The sequence below is a fragment of the Plectropomus leopardus genome, chromosome 3, assembly GCF_026936395.1.
Source record: "Plectropomus leopardus strain MGB_pleo_1.0 chromosome 3, ASM2693639v1, whole genome shotgun sequence".
Classification (NCBI taxonomy): domain Eukaryota; kingdom Metazoa; phylum Chordata; class Actinopteri; order Perciformes; family Serranidae; genus Plectropomus; species Plectropomus leopardus.
Window position 1 is genome coordinate 17,503,460 of NC_142178.1, and position 27,935 is coordinate 17,531,394.

General features: G+C 41.4%; 2 protein-coding genes across 6 annotated transcripts; one reads left to right on the forward strand and one right to left on the reverse strand.

Annotated features, from left to right (window-relative positions):
• The first annotated feature begins 15 nt into the window (after positions 1-15).
• pdcd11 (programmed cell death 11) lies at positions 16-17,041 on the forward strand. Of its 3 annotated transcripts, none has more exons than XM_042484620.2 (36): positions 16-145; positions 872-994; positions 1,257-1,394; positions 1,540-1,704; positions 2,540-2,701; positions 2,792-2,912; positions 3,018-3,181; positions 3,331-3,438; positions 3,604-3,816; positions 4,278-4,402; positions 4,493-4,553; positions 4,778-4,924; positions 5,051-5,302; positions 6,455-6,580; positions 6,671-6,865; positions 7,042-7,212; positions 7,323-7,536; positions 7,620-7,769; positions 8,367-8,479; positions 8,680-9,176; positions 9,366-9,428; positions 9,751-9,847; positions 10,017-10,106; positions 10,444-10,546; positions 10,676-10,853; positions 11,116-11,172; positions 11,269-11,391; positions 12,050-12,172; positions 12,416-12,581; positions 12,926-13,060; positions 13,845-13,991; positions 14,172-14,422; positions 14,790-14,958; positions 15,149-15,302; positions 15,499-15,664; positions 16,505-17,041. In XM_042484620.2, the coding sequence occupies exons 2-36, from the start codon at positions 893-895 to the stop codon at positions 16,674-16,676; spliced, it is 5,418 nt and encodes a 1,805-aa protein (XP_042340554.2). In that variant the 5' UTR covers positions 16-145; positions 872-892; the 3' UTR covers positions 16,677-17,041. The 3 variants fall into 3 exon arrangements, with proteins under 3 accessions (XP_042340554.2, XP_042340553.2, XP_087931899.1); XM_042484619.2 differs by having other exon boundaries at positions 117-195; XM_088075773.1 differs by lacking the exon at positions 16-145 and adding an exon at positions 198-306.
• On the reverse strand, positions 17,032-27,748 carry LOC121941769 (RING finger protein 122). 3 transcript variants are annotated; one of them, XM_088075775.1, is made up of 8 exons: positions 27,593-27,747; positions 27,063-27,509; positions 26,506-26,865; positions 23,658-23,811; positions 20,970-21,012; positions 20,514-20,555; positions 19,718-19,800; positions 17,032-17,936 (listed from the first exon to the last, which is right to left on the reverse strand). In XM_088075775.1, exons 3-8 carry the CDS (start codon positions 26,528-26,530, stop codon positions 17,816-17,818), a joined length of 468 nt encoding a protein of 155 aa, XP_087931901.1. In that variant the 5' UTR covers positions 26,531-26,865; positions 27,063-27,509; positions 27,593-27,747; the 3' UTR covers positions 17,032-17,815. The 3 variants fall into 3 exon arrangements, with proteins under 3 accessions (XP_087931901.1, XP_042340574.1, XP_087931900.1); XM_042484640.2 differs by having other exon boundaries at positions 27,063-27,748; XM_088075774.1 differs by having other exon boundaries at positions 26,506-27,748.
• Between the last annotated feature and the right edge of the window lie 187 nt (positions 27,749-27,935).

A 27,935-nucleotide genomic window follows, 5' to 3' on the forward strand; every position in this document is an offset into this window, starting at 1 on the left:
TCACTCAAAGTTAGGGTCCAACACGATCAGTCAATGGCTTAAGTTGGTGTCAATCATTTATTCTTGTCTGTGATTGGGCAAAAATCGAAACGCCCGTTTTAGTTTTTGTTCCGGGTTGTGATCATGGCGTGTTCCTGAACAGCATGTGAGTTTTGCCGGAGATTTAATTTATGGAAAAAAATCGTGATAAATACTGTAAGGACCATTTGATACATGTTTAGATAAAATTGGGCTTCTCTCGTCCTGAATATGCATTTTTAAATTGCTTTGTTTTTTTTTTAGCTCGAGCGCTTAAATTCGATACAGGTAGCTAATGTCTCGTGCATATAACAACATACGAATATGTGCATGCGATAAATCAAACAATGTCTGATTTGTCTTGACACATTCAAGACTAGCCTAAAACAACGACATGTTTTAATGGCCTCACGGTTGTTTTTAATATTTTATCATCTTTTGACGTTTGTAATTGTATCGGTGTTTTTTTTTTTGTTTCATTAGTGTGCCCATATAACATTGCTTCGTAATTTCTACTACCATTTTGTTGTTGTTTTTGTGCCTATTTAAGTATTATCTACCAGTGTGCCCGTTTCAATTTGTACAACTGTGGTTGTTTGTCAGTGCGCTACATACATAAACTTTTTCTGATTTTATGTCATTTGATTAGAAAGCCAAGCTCCTGTTTTTGGCTCAAGTGCTATCATTTTTTTCACTATAGAGACTTTGAGATATGAGTTACATGACAGGTTCAGACTGGGTCTTGGCTATATTTACTCAACGCTAAGCAGAACCTGACTTTTTCTATCATCGGAACAGATTAAGAGTTTTGAAATGATCTTTTTTGAGTCTTTAATTTTATTTTATTTTTTAGATCTCTGAAACAACATCAAACATGGCATCAATGGAGGAGGACTTCCCTAGAGGAGGGACAGCAAAGAAGCCTACCGAGAGTAAAATAGTGGTTCAGCGGACAGAAGTGGACAACTTATTCCAGGTAAAGTTTGTCTTCACAGAATAGGCTATAACTTCCCCAGAAAGAGGACAAAGAGGAACACAACATATTCTTCTAATTGACATCACTGCATTACTGAGCAGAAAATGTTCTTTTGCTGTTCTCAATCCAGCATTTTTTTCCCCTTTCTTTTCACACACTCTGTAGTTAAGTGTGGCTTGTGTTTTTGTGTAATTAATCTGCCTGTAGGAGGCATAAGTATAATGTTGCCCATGGGTAAAGACAGTCTACTCTTCCTTCGCAGTCACACGAACAAACAGAAACCAAGAAAAGAAAGGGAGCAGCCAAAGACGATGGCAAGAAGCTGAAGAAGCCAAAGACAGGCAAAGATAGTCTGACGCTGAATGCAGCAGCCAAGTGTGTGGAAATTCTTCATATCAAGGTAATACATTGACAAGAATCAACACGTGTTTATAATTTGTTGAAGGTGTTCAGTAGGTTCATTTTCTACGTAGAATAAATTGAACCAAAGGTGCATTCAGCAAAGTATGTGACTTGATATTGTGTGTGTTTGGTGCATTTCCCAGAATGTGAAGGAGGGTATGCTGATGCTGGGCTGTGTGAAGGAGGTCACTGAGTTTGAGGTGACGGTCAGCCTGCCCTGTGGTATGCAGGGCTTTCTCAGCGTCAAGAACATCTGTGACGCGTACACCAAGCTGCTCGGCCAGCAGCTGGAGTCAGCTCATGTAGAGGTAGGCTGGCAGAGTGATGAAAATGACATAGCGGGTTATATCGTCGGAGATAGAAGTTATAATTGCACAAGTCCACACTTGTCTGTATGATCACTTGCTGAATTATTGAAAAATCTGTGTTCACTTTTTCGTCAGTATCTTCGCACTAGAAGACTTTTATCAGACTATTGGTTCTTCATTAACCTTTTCATGTCCAGAGTTGACTTAAAAAAACTTACTTTTATAAGAAAGCCTATCCTTGATATGATTATTTGAGGATTTTTATGTTGAAGGTGTTCAGTAGGTTCATTTTCTACGTAGAATACATTTTATAGGGGTCCTGTTTTAGTTTAACTATTTTATGCACTTCCATATACTTTGCACCTTTACCTGTGTTAAACATAAGAGTTTGTTCTTTTATTGGCATTCAACTTGTTTTATATGAGGTCATCTCCTTTAATAGCATCTTATCTGCTTAAACATATGTTTATTTCTTCTACTCTTAATTTATTAAGTTTTTAAATTTGCTTATATGAGCTTAATTCTCTTATCCACATTTTACTTCCTTATTTATGTAATTGTATGTTTGATCTCACACCCTTATACGTGCTTGTACGCAGTGCTTTTTTATTATTTGTGCTTTAATGTTCTTAAATTTGGTTATGTCCTAAGTGGGCAGGGGAGGAGCTCCATGGGTTTCCGACATCTTATTTTTTTTCTGTAAACCTTCTTTTTCTGGGAAGAACTTTGTGCTTAAGCTTGAAAATTGCTACATTAATAAACATTATTATTATTATGATTATCTGAGGATATTTCGTGATATCTAAGAGTTGTATGTTGTATTTTCACCTGACAGGAGATCTGCTCTCTGGCTCACCTCTTCTACCCTGGCATGGTATTCAGGTGTGTGGTTGCCAAGTTGGATGTAACCAAAGGAGGCTCTCTTAGCATCCAGCTGTCAGTCAATCCAAAGCAGGTCAACAAGTCTCTCACCTCGAGCTCTCTGAAGGCTGGCATGGTGAGTCATTAATGAGAACATTTCAATATTCAGCCTCCTTTTCTTATTTCATGTACCAGTGAGTTGCAATGTTATTTTCTGTCAACTAAGGCCTTGAGTGGATGTGTGGAGAGTGTGGAGGATCATGGCTATATAGTCGACATTGGCATCAGTGGAACCAAAGCCTTCTTGCCCGAGAAAGCAGCAAAAGACAAATACTGCAATCAGGAAGGTGTGAGGACGTTTTTTTTTTTCAATCAAACATATGCATAAAGTAACAAAGTGGAAATAAGTGTCAGTACATTTCTCAAGCATTTGTGTGTTCTCTGGTATCCAGAGCTGAAAGTGGGTCAGTGTGTGACTTCTCAAGTGGAAGAAGTAAAGAACGATGGGCGTGTGGTCCACCTTTCCATCAGCCCTCAGGCCTGTGCCAAGCCCGAACAGGGCTGGAACCTCACAAACCTTCTGCCTGGACTTCTGGTCAAAGCTACGATCAAAAAGGTGTGGACAACTTTTTATTTTGGTCATCTTCGGTCAAAGAATAATGACAAAATGCTAAAACTAGCTAAAACTGTTCTATCTTATGCAGTGAATGATCTGCTATTGCCCTCGTGTTTCATCTGTATAAAGTCTACATGTTGGTTTTGCAGGTGACCAAACATGGTCTGATCCTGGACTTCCTGTCCTCCTTTAGCGGTCAGGTGGACTTCCTCCACATGGAGCCAGGAAACATATCCAGCTACACAGAGGGGACTGAGGTAAACTCGATGCAGCACAGTGATCCTGTTGGCTTAAACAAGACATTGCATCACTTTGTGACTGTCATTGCTATCAGCCTTCTGATCTTGTCGCTCATTGATATTCTGGATTTAAATGCAGCTCATTAAAATAATTAAATGAAGGTTTTGCATTAATCTGTCCAGGTGCGAGCCCGTGTGCTGTACATAGAGCCGTCCACCCGTCTGGTTGGCCTGAGCCTGCGCAGCTACCTCGTTCAGCCTGGAACCAGACTTGACCCGTCTCCTGCTGGAGGGGACCGGATTGGTGAGGTGGTGAAGGACTGCAAGATGACCACCATGCACCACATGTCAGGAGCCATGTTGGAACTTCCTGACAAAACGTTGGCCTTTGTACATGTGAGTTAGGGTGATGCTTTGAATCTTTAAAGAGTGACTAAACCCCCAAAGCATTTTTTTTCATTGAAAAGCAATATATATGGATATTTAGTAGTCTTGTTGATTGAATCAGGTTAAACCTGGACATTTGAGCGCAAGGTGTTCTATATATTGTGTTATAAATTTGCGCACTAACTGCCCTTAAAAGGTTGAAAACTGGCTATTGCAATCACCAAGCGAGCTCCCTGCACAGGGGGCAGGGAGGTGCTGTGGAGCGAGAGGCGGTACGGTTGGGTGACTGGGTAGAACTTAGCCCCCTTTCCAGCGCTGCACACTTTTTTCACATTCAAGCGAGGAGGCACTCAAGACAAAAGTTGGGGATTTAGTAACTATTTAAATCTACTTTTACTGTCCAGAAATATACATGCTATAAATGCTCTCTGTAAATATTGAGTTATTATTTTTTTAAACCCTTTTGACAGAGAAACCACCTGAAGGAGTCGAATGAGCCCTCTAATGAAAACCGAGTGATGGCCATGCCTGAGCACACCTGCAGGATCCTGGACTTCAGTGTCATGGACCAAATTTATTTTGTCAGTCTGCGAAAGTATGTGACACCTCGTTTATTCCATAGTAAGCACAGACTTGATTATTCTAATGTGATGTATTGAATAACAATGTCTTGTCTTGATTTCAGGAGTGTGATTGACAAGCCTTTCTTCAGATACCATGATCTTCAGGCCGGTCAGGTTGTAGAGGTGAGAGTAAAACCACCACCTATCTCCCTGTCTCGCACGTGACTTTGATTTAGCTTTTTAAGAATCTGTTAAAGCACCACGAAGCACTTCAAAATAACTAAATGGTTAAATCACAAAATGTTGCATTAGCGAGCCCATCTGTAATATTTTAGGTCTGAAAAAACTATAACCTGATGCTACAAATGTCTCCAATTGTCTTTCCTCCATGTGTCTCTCCCTCCAAGGGCACAGTGTCAGTCCTGCTGAATCACGGCATGGTGGTGCATCTGTCTGACCACATTAAAGGTCTGGTGCCCCGGACACACCTGTCTGATATCGTCCTTAAGAACCCAGAGAAGAAGTACATAGAGGGCATGAAGATCAAATGTCGGGTCAGTCAAATTTGTTCTAAAGCCACAGTGAAGACCATGAGAATTTATTCCATAACATGAAGTTTAAAGCTGTCTGACAGATTTGTCATCTTTCACATGACTTTTTGTGTGAATTTGCTCCTTCAGGTGCTCTCAGTAGATGCAGAGAATAAGAGGCTGTACCTGACCAGAAAAAAGGCCCTGGTTGAAAGCACCCTGCCGTTGTTTCTCAGCTATGCCGATGCCCGTCCTGGCCGAGTGTCCCATGGCTACATCGTCTGCATCAAAGACTTCGGCTGCATCGTTCGTTTCTACAACAACGTCAAGGGTCTGGTGCCGCTCAGCGAGCTCAGCTCTGAGCCCATCGTGTCTCCTGAGGAGGTCTTCTATGTGGGGCAGGTGAGGGGATCAAACAGCTCTGATGCAGAGAATGATGTGTGAAAGGTTCAGATTCGTTTTTTTTTTCTTTTGTATCTTTGTTTAACATCAGGCATATCCAAAGTCTAGCTGAGGTACAAAAGTGACCCGCGGGCCATTTGTCTTTCATAATGTACTATGTGTGGCCCGCCATATAACACTGGTTTATCAGTTCACATTGCATTTTTTCCATTCACCTCACGAATGCAGGACTTTTATACAGTTTTGTAGAAATGAACCAAGTAGGAAGAACACCGGTAGATCTAATGTGTTTTCAAAAACTGACAGTAAACAAGCAAATGAACGGGTTACCTAGTAGCAGACATTTCCTCCTAGGTAGCACACATGGCAACATCAAAGAGGTGTCACTGTGATAGTGAAGGCCACCACTTTCAGTAGCGTTGGAAAGTTGATTACTTTGTGTTTGTCTCATTTGTGTGTTTTTTTTTCAATTGAATTAAATGGAAATTTATTTCAAACGTAAAAAAAAAAAGAATAGACATATAAATATACAGACTTTTTTTGTTAAAATTAAAAACTCCATTCAGCAGCTAGCAGAGTGCTATGTGATTCTGCATATTTACATGTTACCTATAAATACAGGAAGTCAGAAAGGGCCTTGTTGCGGTGTCTGATAGAAATGTCGCATCCAGTTTGACATTACGTGCAAGCATGGAGCTGGCTGAGTCGAAATGGTGGCAGCTAGTGCTAACAGAGCTAAACGTGCCAGTCGTGGGTTGTGATAGCTTTATTAGCGTTCACCCCGGGAGTTAATGCAATTAAGAAGGCAGTGACGACCCATTACTTTGAGCTATCGCTTAAGTCCTGTAAGTTGATCAGTGAGTGGCATTCCTGGATAAGGGACAAAACTATTCAAGAAGACGTTTCATTGGATGAGTTGTTAAATTTTTTTCATAATTTCCAGGAAATGACAAACTCTCAAAAACCCCAATAAGAATACCTACAAAACCACTTTTTTTGTCGTTGTTGGGCCAGATACTGATGAGCTGATTATCAGCTCAAGAAATATGTGATAAAAAAAATCTTAACATCAGTTTTGATTTCATGACTTTTCTGAGCTGTTGACTGTTAACTGTTTGGCATCTGATAAGTTGTTTTTTGTTGATTGTCCAGGTGTTGAAGGCTAAAGTTCTTCAGTGTGACCCTGACAAGGCAAAGATGGGGCTGTCGTTTAAGGCTGCAGTGGAGGGAGACACAGAGGAGGTTTCAAAGTCCCAGTTTGACTGTGAGGTGGGAAAGGTGAGTCAGCGACCTCATGCCTTTTGTTTTTGTTTCTTCTTATATCTCAATTTACTAATTCTGACCTGGACCTTTATTTGTGTGTTGCAGCGGCTGGAGGCCAAGGTACTAAAGAAGTCAGTCACCGGCCTGGAGGTGGCCATCCTCCCTGATGAGGTCCGTGCCGTACTACCCACAACGCACCTCTCTGACCACATTTCCAACTGCCTTCTTATGTGGGAGAGCCTGCAGGAGGGAGACAACATCTCAAGCCTCATCTGCCTCAGCAAGAACAAACAGAATATTGTATCCCGTTTATAGAAAGTCTGTAGATTTTGTGTGATTCTGATCACAACTGAAAAGTTAACCTCACCATCAGTTGATTCTATTCAGTTTAATTTATTTCGATGCTTAATCTGTACGTAAAATTTCTAATAATAAAAGTAGGAAAGTTGTTTTCCTTAGCTGCTGCTCTGCTAAAGACCCTCACCAAGAAACCTACAGTGAGATGGTCCCTGGAGGAAGGACTGGTCGCCAAAGACTTCTCTGAGGTCACAGTTGGGATGCAGCTGATTGGCTGGATTAAGAACATCATGTCTTATGGCGTCTTTGTAGAGTTCCCATATGGACTTGTTGGTCTCGCACCCAAGTCGGTGAGTGGAGGGCTTCATGTCACGCCTAATCTTAACCTTTAGATTTCTACCTTTAAGTCTTTTATATATTGTCCTTACTGAAATTCTTCCTCTGCTTGGCTTCTTTTAAGGCCATGGCCAACAAGTTCATCAGAGACCCGGCAGCTGCCTTCCAGCCGGGCCAGACGGTGATTGCTAAGGTGACCAACCTGGATGTGGAAAAACGGCGTTTCCTGGTCACGCTGAAGATTTCAGAGGTCATTTCTCCAGAGGGTGATGCTCAGACCAGACTCATTAACGGTCTGCAGGAAAGGAGAGTTGTGACTGAAATGTTGGCGACAAGAGGTACAATCATATTGGTCTTTAATTCTGCATTTGAAGTTTGTCTTCAGTGTCTAACCTTTAATTCTCTCTGTGTTTACTCTCAGACGACAGTGGTCTTCGCCAGCAGCTGGCTGCTCTGTGTGTCGGCCAGAAGCTGAAGCTGACTGTAGATACGGTGAAGGACAGCGGGGCCACCTTTAAGTCTGATGATCTGGCCGCTGCCACCATACAGGCCACCAAGCACCATGTCATAGGTATGTATTTAACCACACACATCTCAAATCTTGTTTAAATTTTTAAATGTTTCCTTCATCTGTGATGGAAGTCTGTGTGTTAACATGCATAATAGAAATAGACTGGATCAGGTTTTCATGGTGGGATTGCATCAACCAAAACAATGCAGTACAGGATGCAATACATTACTGAACACAAAAACTGCTGATTAATAAACCATTAAAAGTATTTTCAGGCATTTCGAGCCTGTTTTACATGAAAACTGCAGTTTATGGTCGGTGTCTTTAGAGGGTACTTTAAGTATTGCCAGTGTTGGGGAGTAGTAAACTACGCTTTATTTAACCAGACATTTAATGACATTTTGCAGTAGATGCTGTTAGTTCAACCACATGCATATTTGCATAACATAATGACTTTTTTTGCCATTCTTGTGCATAGTTGACTACAGAAACTACAAACAATGACAATGAACAAAAATAATAATTTTGAATTGTATTTTACAATTGCTTCTTTACTATAATCAAACGCCCTTTGACCACAGTTATTCAAAAGTATTTATTGCTGTTCATTAACAAATGTTGAGAGAAGTTGTTTTCTTTTGGTTGCACTCTCTCCAGGTTTTAACCTGACCCCAGGACAGCAAGTTACTGCGGTCGTCCTCCATGTTGACATCATGTTAACTTGTGTCCATGTGTCCCTTCTTCACAAGCTGGTGGTGAAGAAGAAATCTGTGCGTATTACTTCTTTTTATACCAACTTAGATTTTCAAATCAGTTTTGATGTTTTCACTCTTTGTGTTCTGTGGAAAGTCTGCTTTCTCTGGAGCAGCATCAGATGACGATGGTGTATAGTATTAAACGATATCGTGCTCATGTAGTTGTTGACCTTGATGTGTTTTCACTTTTTTTTTTTTTTTTTTTTTTTTTACAGTTAGCTGAAGGATCAAAGTACACAGCGATGGTGCAGTACATTGACAAAGACTTTGCTGTCATCTCACTGGATGGCACGGCACAACTGACCATGATCCAAACTAGCAGCCACCTGAACGAGGTCTTTCTGTCCGAGTCAGAGAAGCTGAAGGCGGGGATGAGTTTGGCTGTCGAGGTGATAGAGCCCAGCTGTCAGGAGCTGCAGGGACTCCCCCTAGTGTCGTGGGAACGCAGCGCGCCAAAACGAGAGCGCACAACCTCGGAAAACCTCGGCTCTAAGGGTCCAGCCTTTGGGGAAATTGTGCGGGGCAAAGTGCAGACAGTGAAGCCCACATCCATTCAGGTCACGCTAGAGGATGGATGCAAAGGCAGCGTGCACGTGTCTGAGGTGATGGAGCCCACAGAGGTGTGTCAGGGATCCTTCCCCACATTCTCGGTTAAAGTGGGCAGCACGGTCACCGCCAGGGTCATCGGAGGACGAGAGGCTTCCAGTCACAGGTAAAGACTGCTGGAGGGTCTCTTTTTTTACATGTTGGAAGCACATTTGCTATTGTAAGTTTCCACTTGTTGTGGTTTTAATTCCATCCTTAATCATAAAACTGTTAAATTATAAGGTTGATTGTGATGATTTTAAAAGTATTATTTGTTCAGTTGAAAGTGAAATTAATGTCAGCCGTCTTATTCCAGATTCCTGCCCTTCTCCCATCCTAAATTTACATACACCATTCCTGAGCTCACACTTGTACCCAGGTAATTATGGTCCAGTTCACTGAACATTGTAATAAAAAAATGATATGCTGCCTGATACCCTGAATATTATTTAAATCTAAAGTAAATGAAAAATTTTAATTTTTCTCAGTTTCAAGCTAATCATTCTTAGGGTTTTTTAAAATTGTTTATTGTCTTTTATTTTGGTTAAATACACTAAAACACTAATTATGTGTAATATAAACCCGTGCAGATATTATGACTGTTCAATTTTCATGTCAGGATGTGTATTTTTATCTGTTCTTATCCCACTCCATCACATTTTGTGGTCTGTCTTCTTATTTCTGTTTCTTTCTCTCTGCAGCAAACTGGATCAGAGCACGGATCTCAAAGCAGATACAGCAAAAGAAAAACTTAACAGCTACAAGGTCGGGGAAGACGTTACATGCTTTGTATCAAAGGTGAGTTATGGAAATCCTAATGGCAGGTTACAGTAGGTTGCTTTATTTCCTTCTGGCAATTTCCACAAAATGAAGATTTTGAGTTGACAAATCAAAAAAATAAATTGAACAGCTAACGCTAACAAAACTGCAGTCGAGGTTTTCATTGTGTTCATGCTTCTGCCACCAGTTTAATCCAAAGAGAAAGTCTTTGGAGGTCACCACTGATCCGTGTTTTACTGGGCATGTCGAACTGTTGGCCATGATCACCAATCCAAAAGTAAGTTTTTCAAATGTATTGGAGAAGCACGTGTCGAGTCAACAGCTTGAAAGAAAATGAGAAAGGTGTAGACAGACTTTCATGCCAAACTGCTGTGTTTGATTAACTTTTGAATTTCCCTCAGTTTTAATGTTTTACATGTATCTTTTTACTCTTGTGTGTTTTTTTTATTTCATTTCTTTTACTTATTTCTGCATGCTTATAGGATACAATTGTCATGTTATCTCTATTTCTATATTCCGTTGCGTTGCCATGTTAGATTGTTTTATTATACAGCAATTTGGTCAACTGTGGTTGGTTTTAAACACATTTTATAGATACATTTGATTATTTTCAGGATGCCAGCCACCCAGAGAAACTGTACAAGCTGGGCCAAGCAGTCCATGCCAAAGTGGTCGAAGTGAGCTCCACACCTCAACGCTTCACACTGTCACTCACAGGTAGAAGAAGCTCAGACACCTCATCATTATTGGCTGTTCTGCTTTTGTTACTTTCATCTATTTCTTTAAATTGTTTATTAAATGCAAAAATAGACCATCTGATTCTTGGATTCCTTTTTTGTTTTCCAGGTGTCCATAAACTGGAGAAAGGCAGTGTTTCTTTGGGGATGGTGACTAATATTCTGCCACAGGTTGGCCTCCTGGTCAGACTTCCTTTTGGTGGCATGGGGAGTGTCGCTGTCACCGACCTGGCTGATGCCTACAAGTCAAAGCCTCTGGACGGGTACAGCAAGGATCAGCTGCTCAGGTCAGAAGATGCAGAAGTAACCTTTTGTCTGAAATGCTCTTCGATGTGTGCTGCAAACAGTGTAATCACAATGATATATCAGGACATTTTTTTTTCTGATATCTTATTTCACTCGCAAATTGTGGATAACATCTATTTTTTTCTGTCTGAAACTAATAGCAAATATCTGCTGCCATAATTTAAACATTTTGGTGCCACTATAAGATTTTGAAACCCAGTTTGATTTTCTTGAAGTGTAGATTTTTTTTTTGTCTTGCTTCAGGTGTTTTCTTCTTGGGGAGGAAAATGGCAAGTGGCAGTTGTCTCTACGTCCATCAAGGTATGAGCGGGTTTCATTGGATTTGTGTGTTTGTGTGACACATACAGACTTGTATCTTAATACATCATGTGGTTGACTGTAACTTTGCTTTTCCAGGCTGAACCCAGAGCAGGCCAAGCCAGTGAAGGACCCAGAGGTTTTGTCTGTAGACGAACTGATGGAAGGACAGACCATCAGAGGCTATGTCAAGTCTGTTGGAGAGTGGGGGGTCTTCATCAGGTAACTGAGAAACTCCAGCATGGAACTATAGTGGAGTGGAAAATGTGCCACCTCTTATGTGGATGTCCAATCTTATAGATATCACATATAGTCAGTTAAAGTACTAAATTCTTCAGTGCATGTTATAATGAGAGAGATATCTGAGTACTTCTACTCGCGGAGTCGTGCCGGCTACCAAGATGCATAGCTACAGTATTACTAGCCCACCGGTCTCAAGATATTACTTTGTTGGCCAAAACGTGGCCTTAGGTAACAAAAATACCTCTCAGTGGCAGGGGGTATAGTACCAAATTCTTGGCTCTATGCACAAGTGTCGCTCTGTGTCTGGCTCAAATATACATATACTCTGCTTAACATCCGAGTCAACCAATACACTGTAAAATGTAAACTTTGCACTTAGATTTTGGGGCGCGTTTCACTGAACAACAGATTTTGCAGCCGCAAACTCAGCTTTCTCTGTCATAATAGCACGCACTGAGGGATTTATTGCTTCTGTTGATGACATTTAACATGAGCACTGGTTGGATGTCAGACTGGACAGATAGTGAATTCATATTTAAACTTGAACCAATAAAAAGGAACAACATGCTTTATGTTTTTTTTCCTGGAAATATAGTTTCAGGGTAAGAATCATCCTTATTTACGTTTCGTCTTCCAGGTTGTCAACGAGCATCACAGGAAGAGCCCAACTTCAAGAGTCCACCAAGTACTTCGTCAGCAACCACAAGGTCCTCTCTGAGCACCTGACGCCCAACACTCTGCTCACTACCAAGATCCTCAGGTAAAAAAAGCACAAAATTACAATCTGTGCTTTCAGAGTGGCTGAAAATAAAATAGAGACTGTAATAGGTCGTCATACCGGAGATCAGAAATCGATTTAGACAAACGGGAATAATGTAGCTCCGTAATGCTGATGGTGTGTCTTTACATATCACGTCATTTATTTATTTTATTAGCCATTTATAGAATCAATGCTGTCATCGCTTCATTTTCAGTCTGCAGCTCTTTCTGTTCTCATCCTCAGTATTGACAAAGAGGAGAAGCTGGTCCACCTCTCTCTGCTCCCAGAGGACACCGGAAAGCCAGACATCCTTCCAGAGTCTCTCGGGCTGCCGCTGCGCCTGATCGGACAGGAGAAGAAGGAACATGACATTAAGAAGAAGAAACGCACATTGTGTGAGAGCGCACAGGTGACAAACAGCCCTCCCACTCTCACATCAAACTCTGGGTTAAACAGTAAACACACTGCAGATGACTCACTTACGCAGGCTTTGAAGTGTGCTCAGGTCCTGGAGGTGAACGACGCTCAATATAGGAGAACCACTTCCACATAGATCAATGCCATCTTCAGTTATCACTCATTCATTATCCTTTAGTCTGACAGTAATAAATGCTGCATTGATCTTTGCCTCGGGTTAAAACTCTCTGCATACTCTGCAGCTTTATTTGCAGCCAGAAGTACTTATGTGTATGTGTATGTGTTTATTTAATCCCTGACGGTAGTCTTTACTGTGGTTGAATTTGCATGAAACAGGCAGAGTCCCAGGTCCCTAAGAAGAAGAAGAAAAAGAAAGCAAAGACTGATGGCAATGACAGCGGAGTGGAGGTGTTCTTCAGAGAAGAGGAGGACAACGAGGACGAAGAAAAACCCAAATCTGATTCTGTAAATGTAAGCGAAAACACTGCTCAGTTTATTAAAGGGAAACTTTGTCCGTTTTTAAACAGCTCTGCATTAAAACAATGTGGCTAGTATGTGTAAATGACCTGTGGTTAACTTTTCTCCATCTGGCAGATTTTTGCTGGCTCTAGGCTCTGTTGCTCAAACTACAGATTGTACTTCTGCATTTCCAAATGTCCGCAAACACAGACACAAAAGCGTTCAGAAGCAGATCAAGAGAGAGACCTACCTCTCTGATCAAACCGTAAAACTAAGAAGTGCTGATCAGTATAAACTAAGGTTCTCTGTATTGCCTATTTCTTGACCAAAATGTTTTCAGAAATATATTTTAGTGCACTGTTTGGCTGTAATACAAGAATTTGTGAACAGGAAGTGGGCACTACACTGTTTCCTGTCTTGTGAAAACGCATGCTGATAAAACAAACTAGTTTAGCTTACTGTTTAATTCGAGATTCTTTGTCACTGGCAGGCTGCCACGTTTCACGAACAAGCTGCTGGCTGGAGTGTTTATTGGTGTGTTTTGGCACAGTGCATTCTGGTAGTTGTAGGTTTTCTGCCTCGTGAGCAAAAGCAAATGCCACAGCCCCTTTTTCTCTGTTTTTCTGGTTATGGAGCAACAATTTCCAATGTATTTGTGTCTTTCAATAGAGTCACGAAGAAACTATCTTTCCAACAGTAAAATATTTGAAGTTAATACGAATCTTCATAGATTTCATACTGTAATGTCATTATCCACAACTGGTAAAATGAATGTCTTCCTCTTTCGCTCTCTTAGCAGGTGACAAACAGCTCAGCAGGTCCCTCCAGACTGCAAGTGGCAGCAGGTTTCTCCTGGGACATGGGACTGAGCTCCCTGAAGCCTGCCTCAGCAGTGCAGGAGGGGGACTCCAGCGATGGAGAGGACCAGGAAGGAAGCAGCAAGGTGAGCTGACTATAAATATGCATGTGTAATTTTTAGGGAAAAAAGCAATACAGCTTTCTGTTGTTGGTTTTTGTATGCAAGTTAGAGATCGTCGTATAGAACTTCTTCCTGCTTCCTTCTCTGCATCTAAACATCATCCTTTCTGTCTTTTCCCTGGTGTGCACCGCTCTCCTCCACCAGCCCCAGAAGAAGTCTCGTCATGAGCTCGAGCAAGAGAAGAAGGCAGCGGAAAAGGCGCTGGTGCAGCGGGAGACTGAGCTGATGGATCCGAGCCTGCGGCCCCAGGACGCAGCTGCCTTCGAGCGCCTGCTTCTCGCTTCACCCAACAGCTCACTGCTCTGGCTCCAGTACATGGCTCACCATCTGCAGGCCACACAGATCGAGCAGGCCCGCGCTGTGGCCGAGAGGGCCCTCAAAACCATCTCCTTCAGGTGACTGAATTATACAGAAATATTTGTGAGTGTCATTAAGATAAGACATTTATTTAACAGAAAGGCCACCAAAAGGCAGCTGAAAGATGCACAATAAAAGTTTCAACTAATAATTAAAACTATTTTAAAAAGGAGGTGGCTGGTTAATTTTTTAATAACATTTGTTGTGTATTTTCTGGCACCCTTAATGAATATAATCTCTGTTGAAGTGATGAGGTAGTGTGTCCGTATATGTTGAGTTAGGCTTTGCCGAGGAAAGATTTTATTTTCTTTACATAAATGTTTGTGCTGATATATGAAGACAAATGTTCACAAGAGATGGTTGTATTTTTTTTTTCTTTGTAAACCTGGTCCTGCATCTGTTTAGGGAGGAGCAGGAGAAGCTGAATGTGTGGGTGGCCCTGCTGAACCTGGAGAACATGTACGGCACAGAGGAGAGCCTAAAAAAAGTGTTTGAGCGGGCGCTGCAGTTCTGCGAGCCCATGCCCGTGTACCAGCAGCTGGCTGATATCTATTCAAAGTCCGACAAGACCAAGGTATGATCTACTGGCTGCATTTGTTGAGACTGATGCTGAAATACTGTTTTCTGTAGTCACTAACATCTGCATGCCTTTCTGTCTGTGTGTGTGTGTGTGTGTGTGTGTGTGTGTGTGTGTGTGTGTGTGTGTGTGTGTGTGTGTGTGTGTGTGTGTGTGTGTGTGCTATCTGCTCTGTGTTTGTATTTAGGAGGCAGAGGGCTTGTATAAGACCATGGTGAAGCGTTTCCGTCAGAATAAGGCGGTGTGGCTGAGCTACGGGACCTTTCTGCTCCAGCAGGGTCAGAGTGACGCTGCCAGTGCTCTCCTGCAGAGGGCGCTGAAGAGTCTGCCCTCCAAAGAAAGTAAGATGTCTCATCCAAACACTGGAGATGTCAGGTCACAAAACAGTTTGATGTAACTAGCGAGGTCTAATGTCTTCACCTGTGCCGTCTGTGTCAGAGTGCAGCGCGCGCTTAACAATTCAGATTCTGTTTCCCCTGTCCCGGCTGTGCATCTCCACAGGTTTTAACCTTTATGTATTGTCATGCTTATTCTCAGGCGTGGATGTGATCGCCAAGTTCGCTCAGCTGGAGTTCCGTTACGGTGATTCAGAGAAAGGTCGCACCATGTTTGACAAAGTCCTGACAAGCTACCCGAAACGCACAGACCTCTGGTCCGTCTTCATCGACCTCATGGTCAAACACGGATCGCAGAAGGAAGTCAGGTGAAAAGAAGCTCTTGCTTTCCTTTCTGGCTCATTATTGTCTCTCCACATTTCATTCCTTGTGGCTTTTCTGTTCAAAAATAGGTAAACATGCTTGCTAAATGATGCAGTCCCATGTAAACTAATCAAACTTAAAGGATAAGTTTGGTATTTTTAAAAATGGACACTATTTTTGCTTTTTTTTGTATGTAAGTTACTGATATTTTTTATTTTTGTTTATTTATTAATTTATTTTTAATAGGTCCAGCATTAAGTGAAAGCACAGCAGACAGCAGCCGTGAAACACACCGCAGCACAACCATTTGGGGCATTTGTGCATCATCAATTAACATCTACTAAAAGTTTTTTTTGCCACTGAAGCTCCATTTTGATAAACAATCATTTTAGCATGTATAGAGCCAGGACATTTTCAAACCGGTAAAAGAGCATTTCAACCAAACCAGAGTTAGTGATGGCTGCATTAGTGAAAAGACAAACCAAGACAGCTTTTGTGAGTCTTATTCTTGTTTCTGTTGACACTTAAGTGTGTTTGACGATGTGAAAATGCTGTTTATATAAATGGAGTCTGGTGGGTTCAACAATGGGGGAGTTCTGGTTTATTTAAAGAAGATTAACTCTTTAACAATAAAGTTTATCTCTGGAGGGGTCCTAATGTTGTCAAACTCTTGTCAGCCTGTCAAAACAAGCACTTTGTGTGTAAGTAAACTGACGAAACGTGCGAAAATGCCCTTGATTGCAGCCTGTTTGGTGGCTGCAGTGCTCTCGCTCAATACTCGACTAACCTCAGAAATTGTTATTAAGAGTGCTTCACAGAGTTTTCCAACTTCCTGTCTCCTGTAGGGCGCTCTTTGATCGTGTGATCCACCTGAGTGTTTCGGTGAAAAAGATCAAGTTCTTCTTCAAGCGCTACTTGGAGTACGAGAAGAAGCATGGCACCCCGCAGAGCATCCAGGCGGTCAAAGAGAAAGCCATGGAGTTTGTGGAAGCTAAAGGCACCGAGGCTGCGAAGTAATGACCAAACACACACTATTATACACACTTTGTGTGTGGACTGCAGTGTGCTGAATGCGGTCTGAGCCTCGGAAACAAGTTTGTAATTTAGCTTTGTCACTGTTGTGGACTTGGGACCTCTGAACCAGAAAGTCAAACCTTTGTAAAGTGAGTTGTAGTTATCTACAAATGTTAAAAACAAACTGGTATTAAACTTGTCTTTTTAGTCATTTTTTATGAGAACAAGCTATGAAGAGAATACTTAATGTTATGATAATTAGTCTATGGCATATTTGAACGGGTTCATAAAATTTCTTAACACATTTGTGGAAGCATTTTCTATTATTCCGACCGACCTTTCAATAAATGCAACACCATTACAATACATTACGTGACGTTTTATTTAAAAGCAACAAATACAAAATAACAATATATAGGGACATGTTTACATACAATACATACAGGCAAGACTAGTTTTCTATCAGTCTCTTTTTAAAAGGAAAGGGCATGGGACACAATCTGTAACAATATTGTCTACTTAAATCGTCATGTTTGTAATCCCGCTGGTCTCGGTTTCAGACGGAGGTCGTGGCTACCTCTGACTGCTGGAGCGTTTCACCTACATTGGCAGTACTGAAGATGCATGTGTGGCACGGGGTTATAGGGTGACTGACATGGTTTGTGCTGGCTGTATTGGTAACACCCCTGAGATATTAGAGGTATCCATACTGATCCTGTTTCTCTGATGTCCTGCTCAATGCCTGTAGTGTTGTCTGTCTCTGGCAGTACTGCACTAGTTGTCCAGTGACAGTGGCAATGATATCCTGCTCTCTAATGTGGCTCCTTTTCCTGTCATGTTTTTTTTTCTTTTTTTGGTGAACAGTGCAATATGGAAGTAGAGCTAGGAGCATTTTTTTCTATGAAAAGATCCTATTCATCCACCCACTCCCTGACTGATCTGACCAAGTCATTTTTGGTGCTGTCAATATCCAATTCCCAACAAGGCGTATTGCTCAAAGGTCAGCAGTAGGGTGGCCACTTGGGATCATTATCAACATTTCCTGTGAGATGTCTTTAAGATGACCGCTGTCCATCATCCCTAGTGTTTTTAATGTGTGTGTTTTCTGTAAGGGGAGTCCGATATCCTCTTGCCCGGCTCCCTCACACCTCCTCTGGATCCATCGGACCCTCAGCACCCTGGGGAGCGTCTGTGTGAAGCCGGAGGATGGGTTTGTTGCACATGGGGCACACACTGCGGATCTCCAGCCACTTAAGCAGGCACCTGACAGGACAAATGGTAGGTATCTTATAAATAATGACAGCAGAATCTGGTTTAACAGGCGCACTATCACCTTGAAATACAAAATAGCACATTTAGCAGCACTAACTTCCTCCATCCTTGAAAAACCTACATTTCTACAATCAAGTTAAAAACAAAGATCTATTAAAGGTCCAGTGTGTGGGATTTAGTGGCATCAAGCAGTGAGGCTGCAGATTACGTGTAGGAAAATGCAATGGCTGACACAAAAACAAGAAATGGCCCTGTATGGAGCCGGTGTTTTGTTTGTCCATGAGGCTACTTTAGAACAGCAAACGCTGTGGGAGAGGACCAGCTCTGTATGTTTATTTAAACAGCGCATTTAAAGGTTAAAAAAAAAAAAAAAGGCCTCTTATTTTTGAGTGATTATAAAATATTAAAAACACAGTTATGAATATTTTATTCCATTTCTGCCATAGGATGCAAATCCCTCACACTAGACCTTTAATCTACTTTAAGTTTAAGTTTTGTAAGTATACATTTTTTCAGCATGACAATTCTTGTTAAAAATTTTGTTTTCTTTGAACTAAAATGTAAAAATCCTGCTTTTTCCCCATTATAATTAAGGATTAATAAGGAATAATAAGGGATTTTGATAAAAAGGCGTATGCACATTCTTGCCGTAGATACAATGATTGATGCCATGCTAAAGTGTGTATGGCAAACTACAGCCGACATCTACTTAGCTAAGCTTGTTTGAAAACGCAAGGCAAACAGCTCGTCTTGCTCCAAAGGCAAAAAAATCCACCTACTTGCACCTCAAAAACACATTAAATTGTTATATCCCGCTTTTTTAATTAAAAAAAAAAAAAAAACACGGGGTGTTAATAAGTTGTATTCTATGCATGTTATGTACTTGACCATTTCTTGGAGTATTTTCCCTGGGTCCAGACCTTTTAAATCCCACTACACCAAGTTCAAGTTATCTCGTTAGGAAAAATCAAATCTCTCTCCCCCACGGAAAATGGTTAGAGTGAACGCAGTGTCGCGGTGAAGATGAAAACAGCGTGACAAGATGACAATTCTGTCTAATATCAAGCAATGGACTTTTGTCGCTTTGAGGTTGGCAGGTACCAGCGAAGGTTTCGGGAAGGTTAGCTGTTTCTCTCTGGAGTCTTTATGCAAAGCTAAGCTAAGTTTAAAGTGGTAACAGACAATTTTTCAACCCCTGGAATTTCCAAGTGTATTATTGCTGGCGCCACTTTTCCAGAGAAAAGCGGTTTTCTTCCTGTTTTCCTTAGAGCCTAGCAACTACCAAGTAGAGAAGAGTTTCCACGTTTGCTTTGGTTGTTCCACTGTCTGCCATTTCCACTGCTGGGGATAATAACTGCAAAGAACCTACAATAATACTCTTTAGTATCTGCGGATAGCTACTGATGGCTACTGGAGGAACAAAAGTGCTCTCCTCTTCCTGCTTTGGTTGTGCAATGTTGACGCACTTCTTTTGCCATAAATCAAGCCTTCATATTCTCAAGAGATCGTACCTGATTATTTGCATAGTGAAAATGAGGCTTGTAGGAAACCAATCAGCAATGGTGTCATTATTCTATAGTCACTGCATTATGCCGTCAACATTTACTACATAATAACTTCAAGCAAAAAAGCCGACATATTTCCACTTTAATTTACTTCATAATTATTGTACAGTCGTGAGAATGGCATAGAAAGTGAAAAAGCATATTTCTCAAACTGCTGAAGTAAGTATATAGCTGTCTTTTAATAATTTCATAGTTTGTGTCACTCACTTCTTGTGAAATGCATGTGAGCATGGGCACACCCCCAGTTCATCTCTGGTCCTGAATTCTTCAAGACACACCGCACAGGTTTGCTGCAAGGACAGAAATAGCAGCATGGTTAGATTTAATTTATTTATTTTTGCCTCCATCTCTATTCAGCAGCAGGCTTGTATCTCATCACAGCCAAGAACATTGCTATTTTGTAAATGAGAGAAATTTGAGCAGTGAATTAATTTAATCTGACCTAGATTTGGAGCATAAAAAAAGTATACGCTTGTGTTTTGAAATAATGCTTTCACCTTAACTATGTTTCCTAGTAACGGGACTATTTCAACCTTCCCTTGAACAAAAACAGAGATTGAACTGAAAAACAAAAATGACCCCTAACCACAGCTGCCTTGTGGGGGGAAGAAAAAAGAAAGAACTTGGAAAAGCAATCTTTTCAGGAATCACAAGAGACAGAGATGAGATCTTTTTATAATGCATTTTGAATGAATGCAGTTATTCCTGGAGTCCTAAATTCTGCTGCAAGTAGACAGCCAAGTAGCCACACTGACATTTTGTTTTAACGGCTGCATTTGAGAGTCAAGATCTTTTGAGGACATCTCCTCCGAGTGTGTGCTGCCTGTTAATCACATCTGAGAGGAGAAATTGATTGAGTTAACCAACCGAACCCTCCCAGCTCGTAATGGGTCACGGAAGCAGCGTGGGTGACATGAAATGAGCGCAGCTCATACAGGTCATAATAACATAACGTGCTCAGCACAAATGTTCTGTAAAAGCTTTTGCAGAAAGAATGACTTACTCCTAGAAGGCTCAGTTTCTTGCTTGCTCCCTTCAGCACCACCTACAGTCAGAAAAACGAGAGGGAGAGAACTATTGTGTCATGTGAATAATGTGTCAGCACGATTATGTTGGCAGAAAATCTGTAGTATAAAAAAACATTGATTCAATGTCCTGATATGACTGGCTTAAAAAATGTCTGTGGTGTGGATGCTTTTGTTTGTTGCATCATTTTATTGTGACACCCTGCAACATGTTCACCACAGCAGGCCTTTTCACACTGCAGCTCGATGCACAGTTCAGAATCAGAAGGCAGGTGAGGACACATGGATGAAATCAAGGTCATCTATTAAGGGTGGTGTGAGGTTTCACAGTTGACGCTGTAGCGCAGTGTGAAATGCTATAGTAGTATTTATAACCCGCCTGAGAAGCCGGTGTTACATGTTCACCCATAGTGACATATACTGCAGTGACATACCTCATTGTAGCTGAACTGCTCCCTCGTCCCTTGTTGTTTCAACCTGAGAGAGGTAAAAAGAGGACAACATCTGTACAGTGGAGGCGACTGTTGTAACAACTTAGGTCTTTTCTTCCCAAATAGGGGCGTTGGGACCCCCGCAAGGGTGCATGAAATGAATCTAAGGGTGCACAATGTGATCGCCTGGGTAGAAAATACTGAGAAAGAAAAAATCTAAGATGCACTTTTTTTTTTTCTTCTTTTTTTGTCAGCTAGGATAGGCTACAGGCCCCCTGCGATCCTGCACTAGGACATTGCCTATTTTTTGTAAGTCATTTTATAGTTTTCTTCTCCATGTTCATTCAAATGAAGCCAGCTGAGAGGAGAGGATCACAGTTAAAAACTAAGACACATTTAGGAGGGCTCACAAGGAGATTTTACCTTATATCAGAAGGTCACAGGCAAAAAAAAAATCATAGGAAACTATTGACTTAACTACTTAATGACCACTTAATCCCCCTAGGGTTTCTACATGGTATTACAGCTGGTGCCGCTGTCCCAAAGACATCTATGTAAATAGCTCTCTGTTTTCCTCAGAGCTGAAGAACTACCACTGTTTCCATATTTACTTTGGTTGTTCCACCATCCATTATTTCCGCTGCTGGGGATAGGTACTGCAAAGAACTTACAGTGATACTCTTTAATAACTGGGGATAACAAGTGATAGTTACTGGGGAAAACAAAGGCGCTCCTCTCCCTGTTTACACAATGGTTAACACACTTTGCTTGTGTCATAAATCGAGCCTTCATTTTCCATGAAGATCACATCAGGTGTCAGACAAAATTGCATAGTGAAAGCAAGACTTATAGGGAACCAATCTAAACACCAATGGTGTCATTATACTATAGCCATAAAACTGCAATTACCAATCACTTCATAATAATATGGTAACGCAAAAATCTTGTCTATTTTCACCATAGACTATGTGTAAAGATGGACAACATGACAGCTCCCCTAAAGTGTAGCTCTTCAGTCTCAGTCGCCCCCCATAAAGCCTGCCCCTCCATGTCAGTAAATGGGACATAGGCGACACTAAAAACTCAAAGTACACGCCAAATAAATTTTCCCAAAGATTGTTTTTGTCACTGAAGGTATGTTTGTTCAAGTCTTTGTTTTTTTTAGAGTTCATTTTTAATGAAAATGTATAAATTATACAAAAGGAGGATTTTCTGCCATGACAGCCAATCCATGCGCTCCCATTTAATGGAGCTGCTAGCGATTCATTGGACGGGTGTTTTGAACTCCCCCATCGAGGATTTTGCTATTGCGCAGAATCCGGCTCTCAATGACATCAACATTGCGAGATGGCAATGCCTGTATCTTAGATATTTTAACCTCACTTCAGCATAGTGGGGGTATGTGGGGTATGTGGGGGCGTGTCGTCTATCTTATATTCAGTCTATGATTTTCACATTAAGTCATCCATATTATTCATCAAAGTTCAGTCACCCCGTATTATATATTAACTAACACCACACTACAGGCTCTTCACTGTAAATGATTTGAGGCCATTTAAACTTGTTTCCAATTTTAAGGCGATTGACAACATTTTTGTTATTTAATTAATTCCTTCAACCCGACTAGTGCTGGATTTTTGCTTATATTCAATCTGATAATGGTATATTTGTTGTATCACTGTGACTTTTTTTTGGAATGAACACATAAACATCAACATTTTGATGATGACATTTTGTGTCCTTTGAAGGTCCAGTATGTAGGATTAAGTGGCATCTAGTGGTGCAGAACTGATCCTTCTCCTGTGTGCAAAGTACGAAGGAGAACTATGGTGGACACCACAAAAACACAAATGGACCTATCAAGAGCCAGTGTTCGGTTTGTCCCTCCTGGGCTACTGTGGAACAACATGGCCGACTCTGAAGAGGATCCACTCTGTATGTAGACTCTAAGGTAACAAAAACACGACAACTCTTATTTTTAGGGGATTATAAACTAATGAAAACGTAGTTGTGAATGTTAAATACCATTTCTGCCAATAGATGCCAATAAATCCTGTACACTGGACCTTTTAATATGGTATTTAAGTGATTAAGTGATTTTTTGGGGGAAGGTTGACCAGCTGTAAATACAATATCGAGATAGCCTAATATCTATCTATTAATATGACATGGCAAAGATGTTAGTTGCTTTTTTTACATATGTAGCATTTGGAGCAATGTTAGCATTCATTTAAAGGTGAGTTTGTGTCCAGTATTCACTCTGACAGTGACTTTAATTTATCAGTTAATCTCTACAGCACTGTGGTTGTTTTTAATAGCTTTGCATTTGCTTTTTGTTTGAACACGCTAGTATTCATGTTTCTTTGCTCTAAACAGTTACAGATTATATGTAGCCACATTGGCAGCTGTGGAGGGTAATGCTCCATAAATATGAATGATGACTGCTGCTATCATCACATACAGTAGGCTATTAGGATCTTATTTCAAAACTAGTTTTGAGTTCAGCTGCTGTGGCACACTGTTGCTTGTTCAAACTGCCATACACTCTCTGACTGTATTGACCTCTTCCTGTAATTTCACTTCTCTTTTTCTGCTGCCTGTTTTTTTTTCTTGTTTTTTTTCATGAACCTTCTTTACTTTCTCCCCAGATTTTTACTCTGTCCACCTTCATCCCAAACGTCCCCCACCTACCTGAAAAGGTAGCAGCAGAAGATGAGGCTGAGCATGAAGACGAAGAGGCCGATGCCCAGCACAATGACATACACATTGAGCGGAAGGTGATAGATGTCAGACGTCATGCTGCAGTAGTGTTCAGAGCGCTCAGAACCCAAACCACACAGGCATCCTGGCAGGAAGAGTGTGCACAGACAGGTTACTCACTTTAAACACATTTAACTGTTACCCAGCAGGGTTAAGAGTCCAACGTGTCAGCTGAAGTAAATTTAATAAATCATCTTTCTCTTTAATTTTCTGCACAGTTCAATTTAGAGAAGTAACTTTTAGTCTAGCGGGCTATCGTGACAGTTAACCTCAACACCTTATTTATGGGTTTCTGTATTTTTAGTTTGTTTACAGCCCCCGAACTGTATATTCATTCTCAAAATAGGAGCAACTAAAAAAAAAAACTGTCTCAACAACCAGCAAAACTTTCCCAAGATCCACAGTATACAGTTGTTAGCACTGACAGTGCAAATCTAAATTAGCAGCATAGACTTTAGACTACTCATCTGGCTTTGCAAAATGACAGGAAACCAGGCGTATGTTAATAAACAAACATTAATAATTCATATATAAATAATTAACCCCGACCTCTGTAGGGCATTCAGGGATTCCTCCCATGGCATTTTATCTTATGTAGTTATTTGATAAACAGGTTTTTATTTTGATTCCTAATGTTCTCTGGCACCTTGTTTTACATTCAAAGTACAAAAAAAAAGAAATCCCAGTGTGAATCTTTTTTTTTTATGGATTTGAAAAATTGTAGGTGGGCCACCTAGCACCCTATTGCGGGCCAGAAGTTGAGTATCACTGCTTTAGATGCTGCAATTTGTCCAGACATTTGCATTGTTATGTGTGTAGAGAAGACTTACAGGGGAACTATGCCCATTGTAAAAAAAAAAAAAAAACATACATGCTATTCCTGTAGTTTAAGATAGAACAAAAATATCAATGACAATTACTCTCTCCCAAATCCAAAAACTAGGGCGCTAAAACTCAAATATGTGACGACATAGGACATAAAGTCTGTTACTGCGCCATAGACAATGAATGGTGAAAGATGTATAGATGACCCTGAGAGCACCAAGGGAAATGTTCGGAGTATACTGGTGCATTTTCTGTTTTAAGAGCTGAAAACAATAAAAATCATATGTGTATAAAAAAGGAAAACAAACAGTCACATTTATAGTCTATGGAGCAGCTCCAGACTTCATACCCAGTGACATCATAAGTTTGAGACTTCCTTCTCTGGTTTCTGGCTTTGAGAGAGAGTTGCTCATGTTCACAAATACTGATTGAACTTCACCAGGCTACCCGTGGAAATAACTTTGAAATCTAAATAAGCGTGGTGTTCCCCTTTAAGCCCTTGTGATCTTTCAAAATTATTTTCCTTTGTAAAAGAAAAAATTTGATCATTATTCGCAAGCAGTGAAAATTACATTAAAGCTTCACGTGAGAGTGGAAGAGGAATCATGGCAGAGAAGTATGAGATTATTGTTCCTTCATTAATTGCAACATGAATCAAGTTTCTTGCTGCCAGCAGATACAAAACGTCACCATATTTTTGCTTGACAACGTGGCACCCTGGCTCATCTCCACATAATCATGGATTTCATAAAACATTATGTGAGGAGTCCAACGTCATGTGTTTGTTTGTATGCAGGTGTGCCCGGGGAGCTGTGGCAGGCACTGTGGTGGCAACTGAGGCGCTCACAGGACTGTGCGTTAATTGGCTGTGAACAAGACAAACATGGAGGATAGACACCACTTCCGCCACACTACCATCTGTTCCACAGACTCTATAGAGGTGACTAGTGAGGAGTGAGGAGTGTGTGTGTGTGTGTGTGTGTGTGTGTGTGTGAGAGAGAGAGACAGCTCTGGGGGATGGATGGGTAGGGGCTTGCAGTGTCTGTCTGAGATGTGTGTGTGTGTGTGTGTGTGTTGCAGGTGGCAGGGGGTGGGGAATATTAAACAGATTGAACTCTGGGGACTAAAGGGCCATTTGGTAAAACAATAGCAGAGGAAGCCCCACTTCCACGGGCCACATGTGTTCCTATTAATTTGCAGCGAGGATGTTCTTTGCCAGCCAGTAAATGTCCATGTGTCTCTCTTTTGGGGTGAATGAATGGGTACAGCTTGCACACTGTGGGGGGTCCGTGGTGGATAATTTGACATGGCTGGGTGGTTGGGGGATTTACAAGGGGGGAGATTTAATGTAGGGAAGACCTCGGGTAGCCTAATGAGAGATACAATTATGAACTACGCACGGATGCTCAGTCAGCAGGAACAAAACAAGAGTAAAGTTAGAGCAGTGGTTCCAAACTGGTGGGTCACAGTTCAAAAGTGTGTCACGGGTCTATTCTGAATGGACTGCAAGTGACACACTTTATTTTGAAGTACAGCAAATTTCCGGCACAGAGCTTTTATTTTGCAGTGCCATTTCTGTTTATTCTTGCAATATGTTTTATTACATTGTGTTCTAAGCAAACATGTTAAAATTTTGTGAAATAGATATAAATATGTGGTCATTTATATAATGTTTTCGACCGTAAACTAATGACCAAGGAGAAATCTGGACCCTGTGAGTGGACCAGTTGGGAACCACTGAGTTAGAGGATGAAATCAGTTGTCATGGCTGTCACACATACATGACCTTGAATTATTTTAATATTTCTCCCAGTAATTTGGCATTTGGCAAGTACGCCCATTACGTGGATCCCATAAGGCAGCAGCTAGTAACTAACTTTATGAGATACAAGTACGCACACGTGCCACCACCTCTTGTGTATTTGGCAGACGCCACAGAAATCCACTCACTTACCGTTACACCATTGGAATGGTTGCATGAAATGTGACTCCCAGGGCAGCAGCAGTAAATTCAGGCCCTGTCAGGAGAAGGCTGGAGAGGAGCCAAGCTCGTGGGCAGCAGTCGGACACTGAATCTGTTAGGGAGCCTGGATTCAGTCCTTTCACTCCTTTTGTTGGGGTTGTGTCAACAGCTCCTTTCAAAAACAACCATCAAGATTTTTCAGATTTGCTCCACAAATCCTCGAGGGTGCGGTTTCGTTGGGCTCAGCAATCTGTGCTGCCCAGCATTCCCAAATCTGGATTAACCACTCCGTGTAAAGATTGGAAGATTTGGGACTTGGGTTTGGACTGGGACTGAAGACATCATGTGCTCCTGGATCCCAGTGAGAATGATGTCATCACGGGAGAGAGAGAGAGGAAGAAACAAAGAAATCTTGTTGACAAGAAATGATTGTTTTTCAGATGCCTCACACCATGTGTTATTCGGGGGTTGTTATTGTAAATCGCTGATTCGAGTTCAGTCACAATGTCATAAACAACACAGGCTGCTTGGTAACAGGAAATACTTACATTTCCAGCCAAAAAAAGGCCTCCTTGACTCCACTCTGCAGTGTCGTCCCCTCATCAAATTCAATGACATCCACCGCTCAAGATGACAGTCCTCGTCCAATGAGGGTAATTATCTGGCATTAGTCTGTGCTTTGTCTTCCTCCCAAAGCTGCTTTTTTAACAGAGGATTTTCACAAGTCTCATCCCTCTCTCCTCTGTTGTCTCCTCCTCCAGTCCTCTGATCTTGCAGTGGGTATTCCTCCTCAGTAGACAAGGCAAAGATGTGCTCCCCTCAAAGCCCAAACAAAGTGAGGACAGCTCCATGCAGTCAACAACACTCCTCTACAGCCTGGTTTGCTGTTTTTTTTTTGTTCTGTTTTTTGCTGGTGGAGGTGTGTTGGTGTGTCAGTTAGTGCATGTGTGTGTGTGCGTAGGGGGGGATCCTACTCTCCCTCTAACCATCTGCTCCTTCAATTGAGAAAAAAAGAAATCAGAGACAAAAGGCGGTGTGTGTGAGTGTGTCTGCGTGTGTCGTGCTCAGACTCTCCCACCTCCAGCTGGCTTTGTCATGGCAGGCTTCCCCCTCTTCCTCTTTCAATCCATAATGGTGCTCGGTAAGAGAGAGCCTGCAAAATTTCCCTTCCTCCCCTTGCTCCTGCTATGCTCTGCTCTGCCTTGGGTTTGTAAACAGATCTCTGCTCATGTGACCAGCCGTTTTGCCTCGCAACTCTCCTCTCCCTCAGCCCTCCCTCACTACCTCTGTCCTCCAATCTGCAGGCAGAAGGAAGGCAGAATGAGCCAGACACTGACGAATAGGGCGCCTGCAAGCATGCTGATGTGTTATGTGTCTGTATGCGCACACCCCGGTGCATGTATATGTGAGAGGGAGAGAAG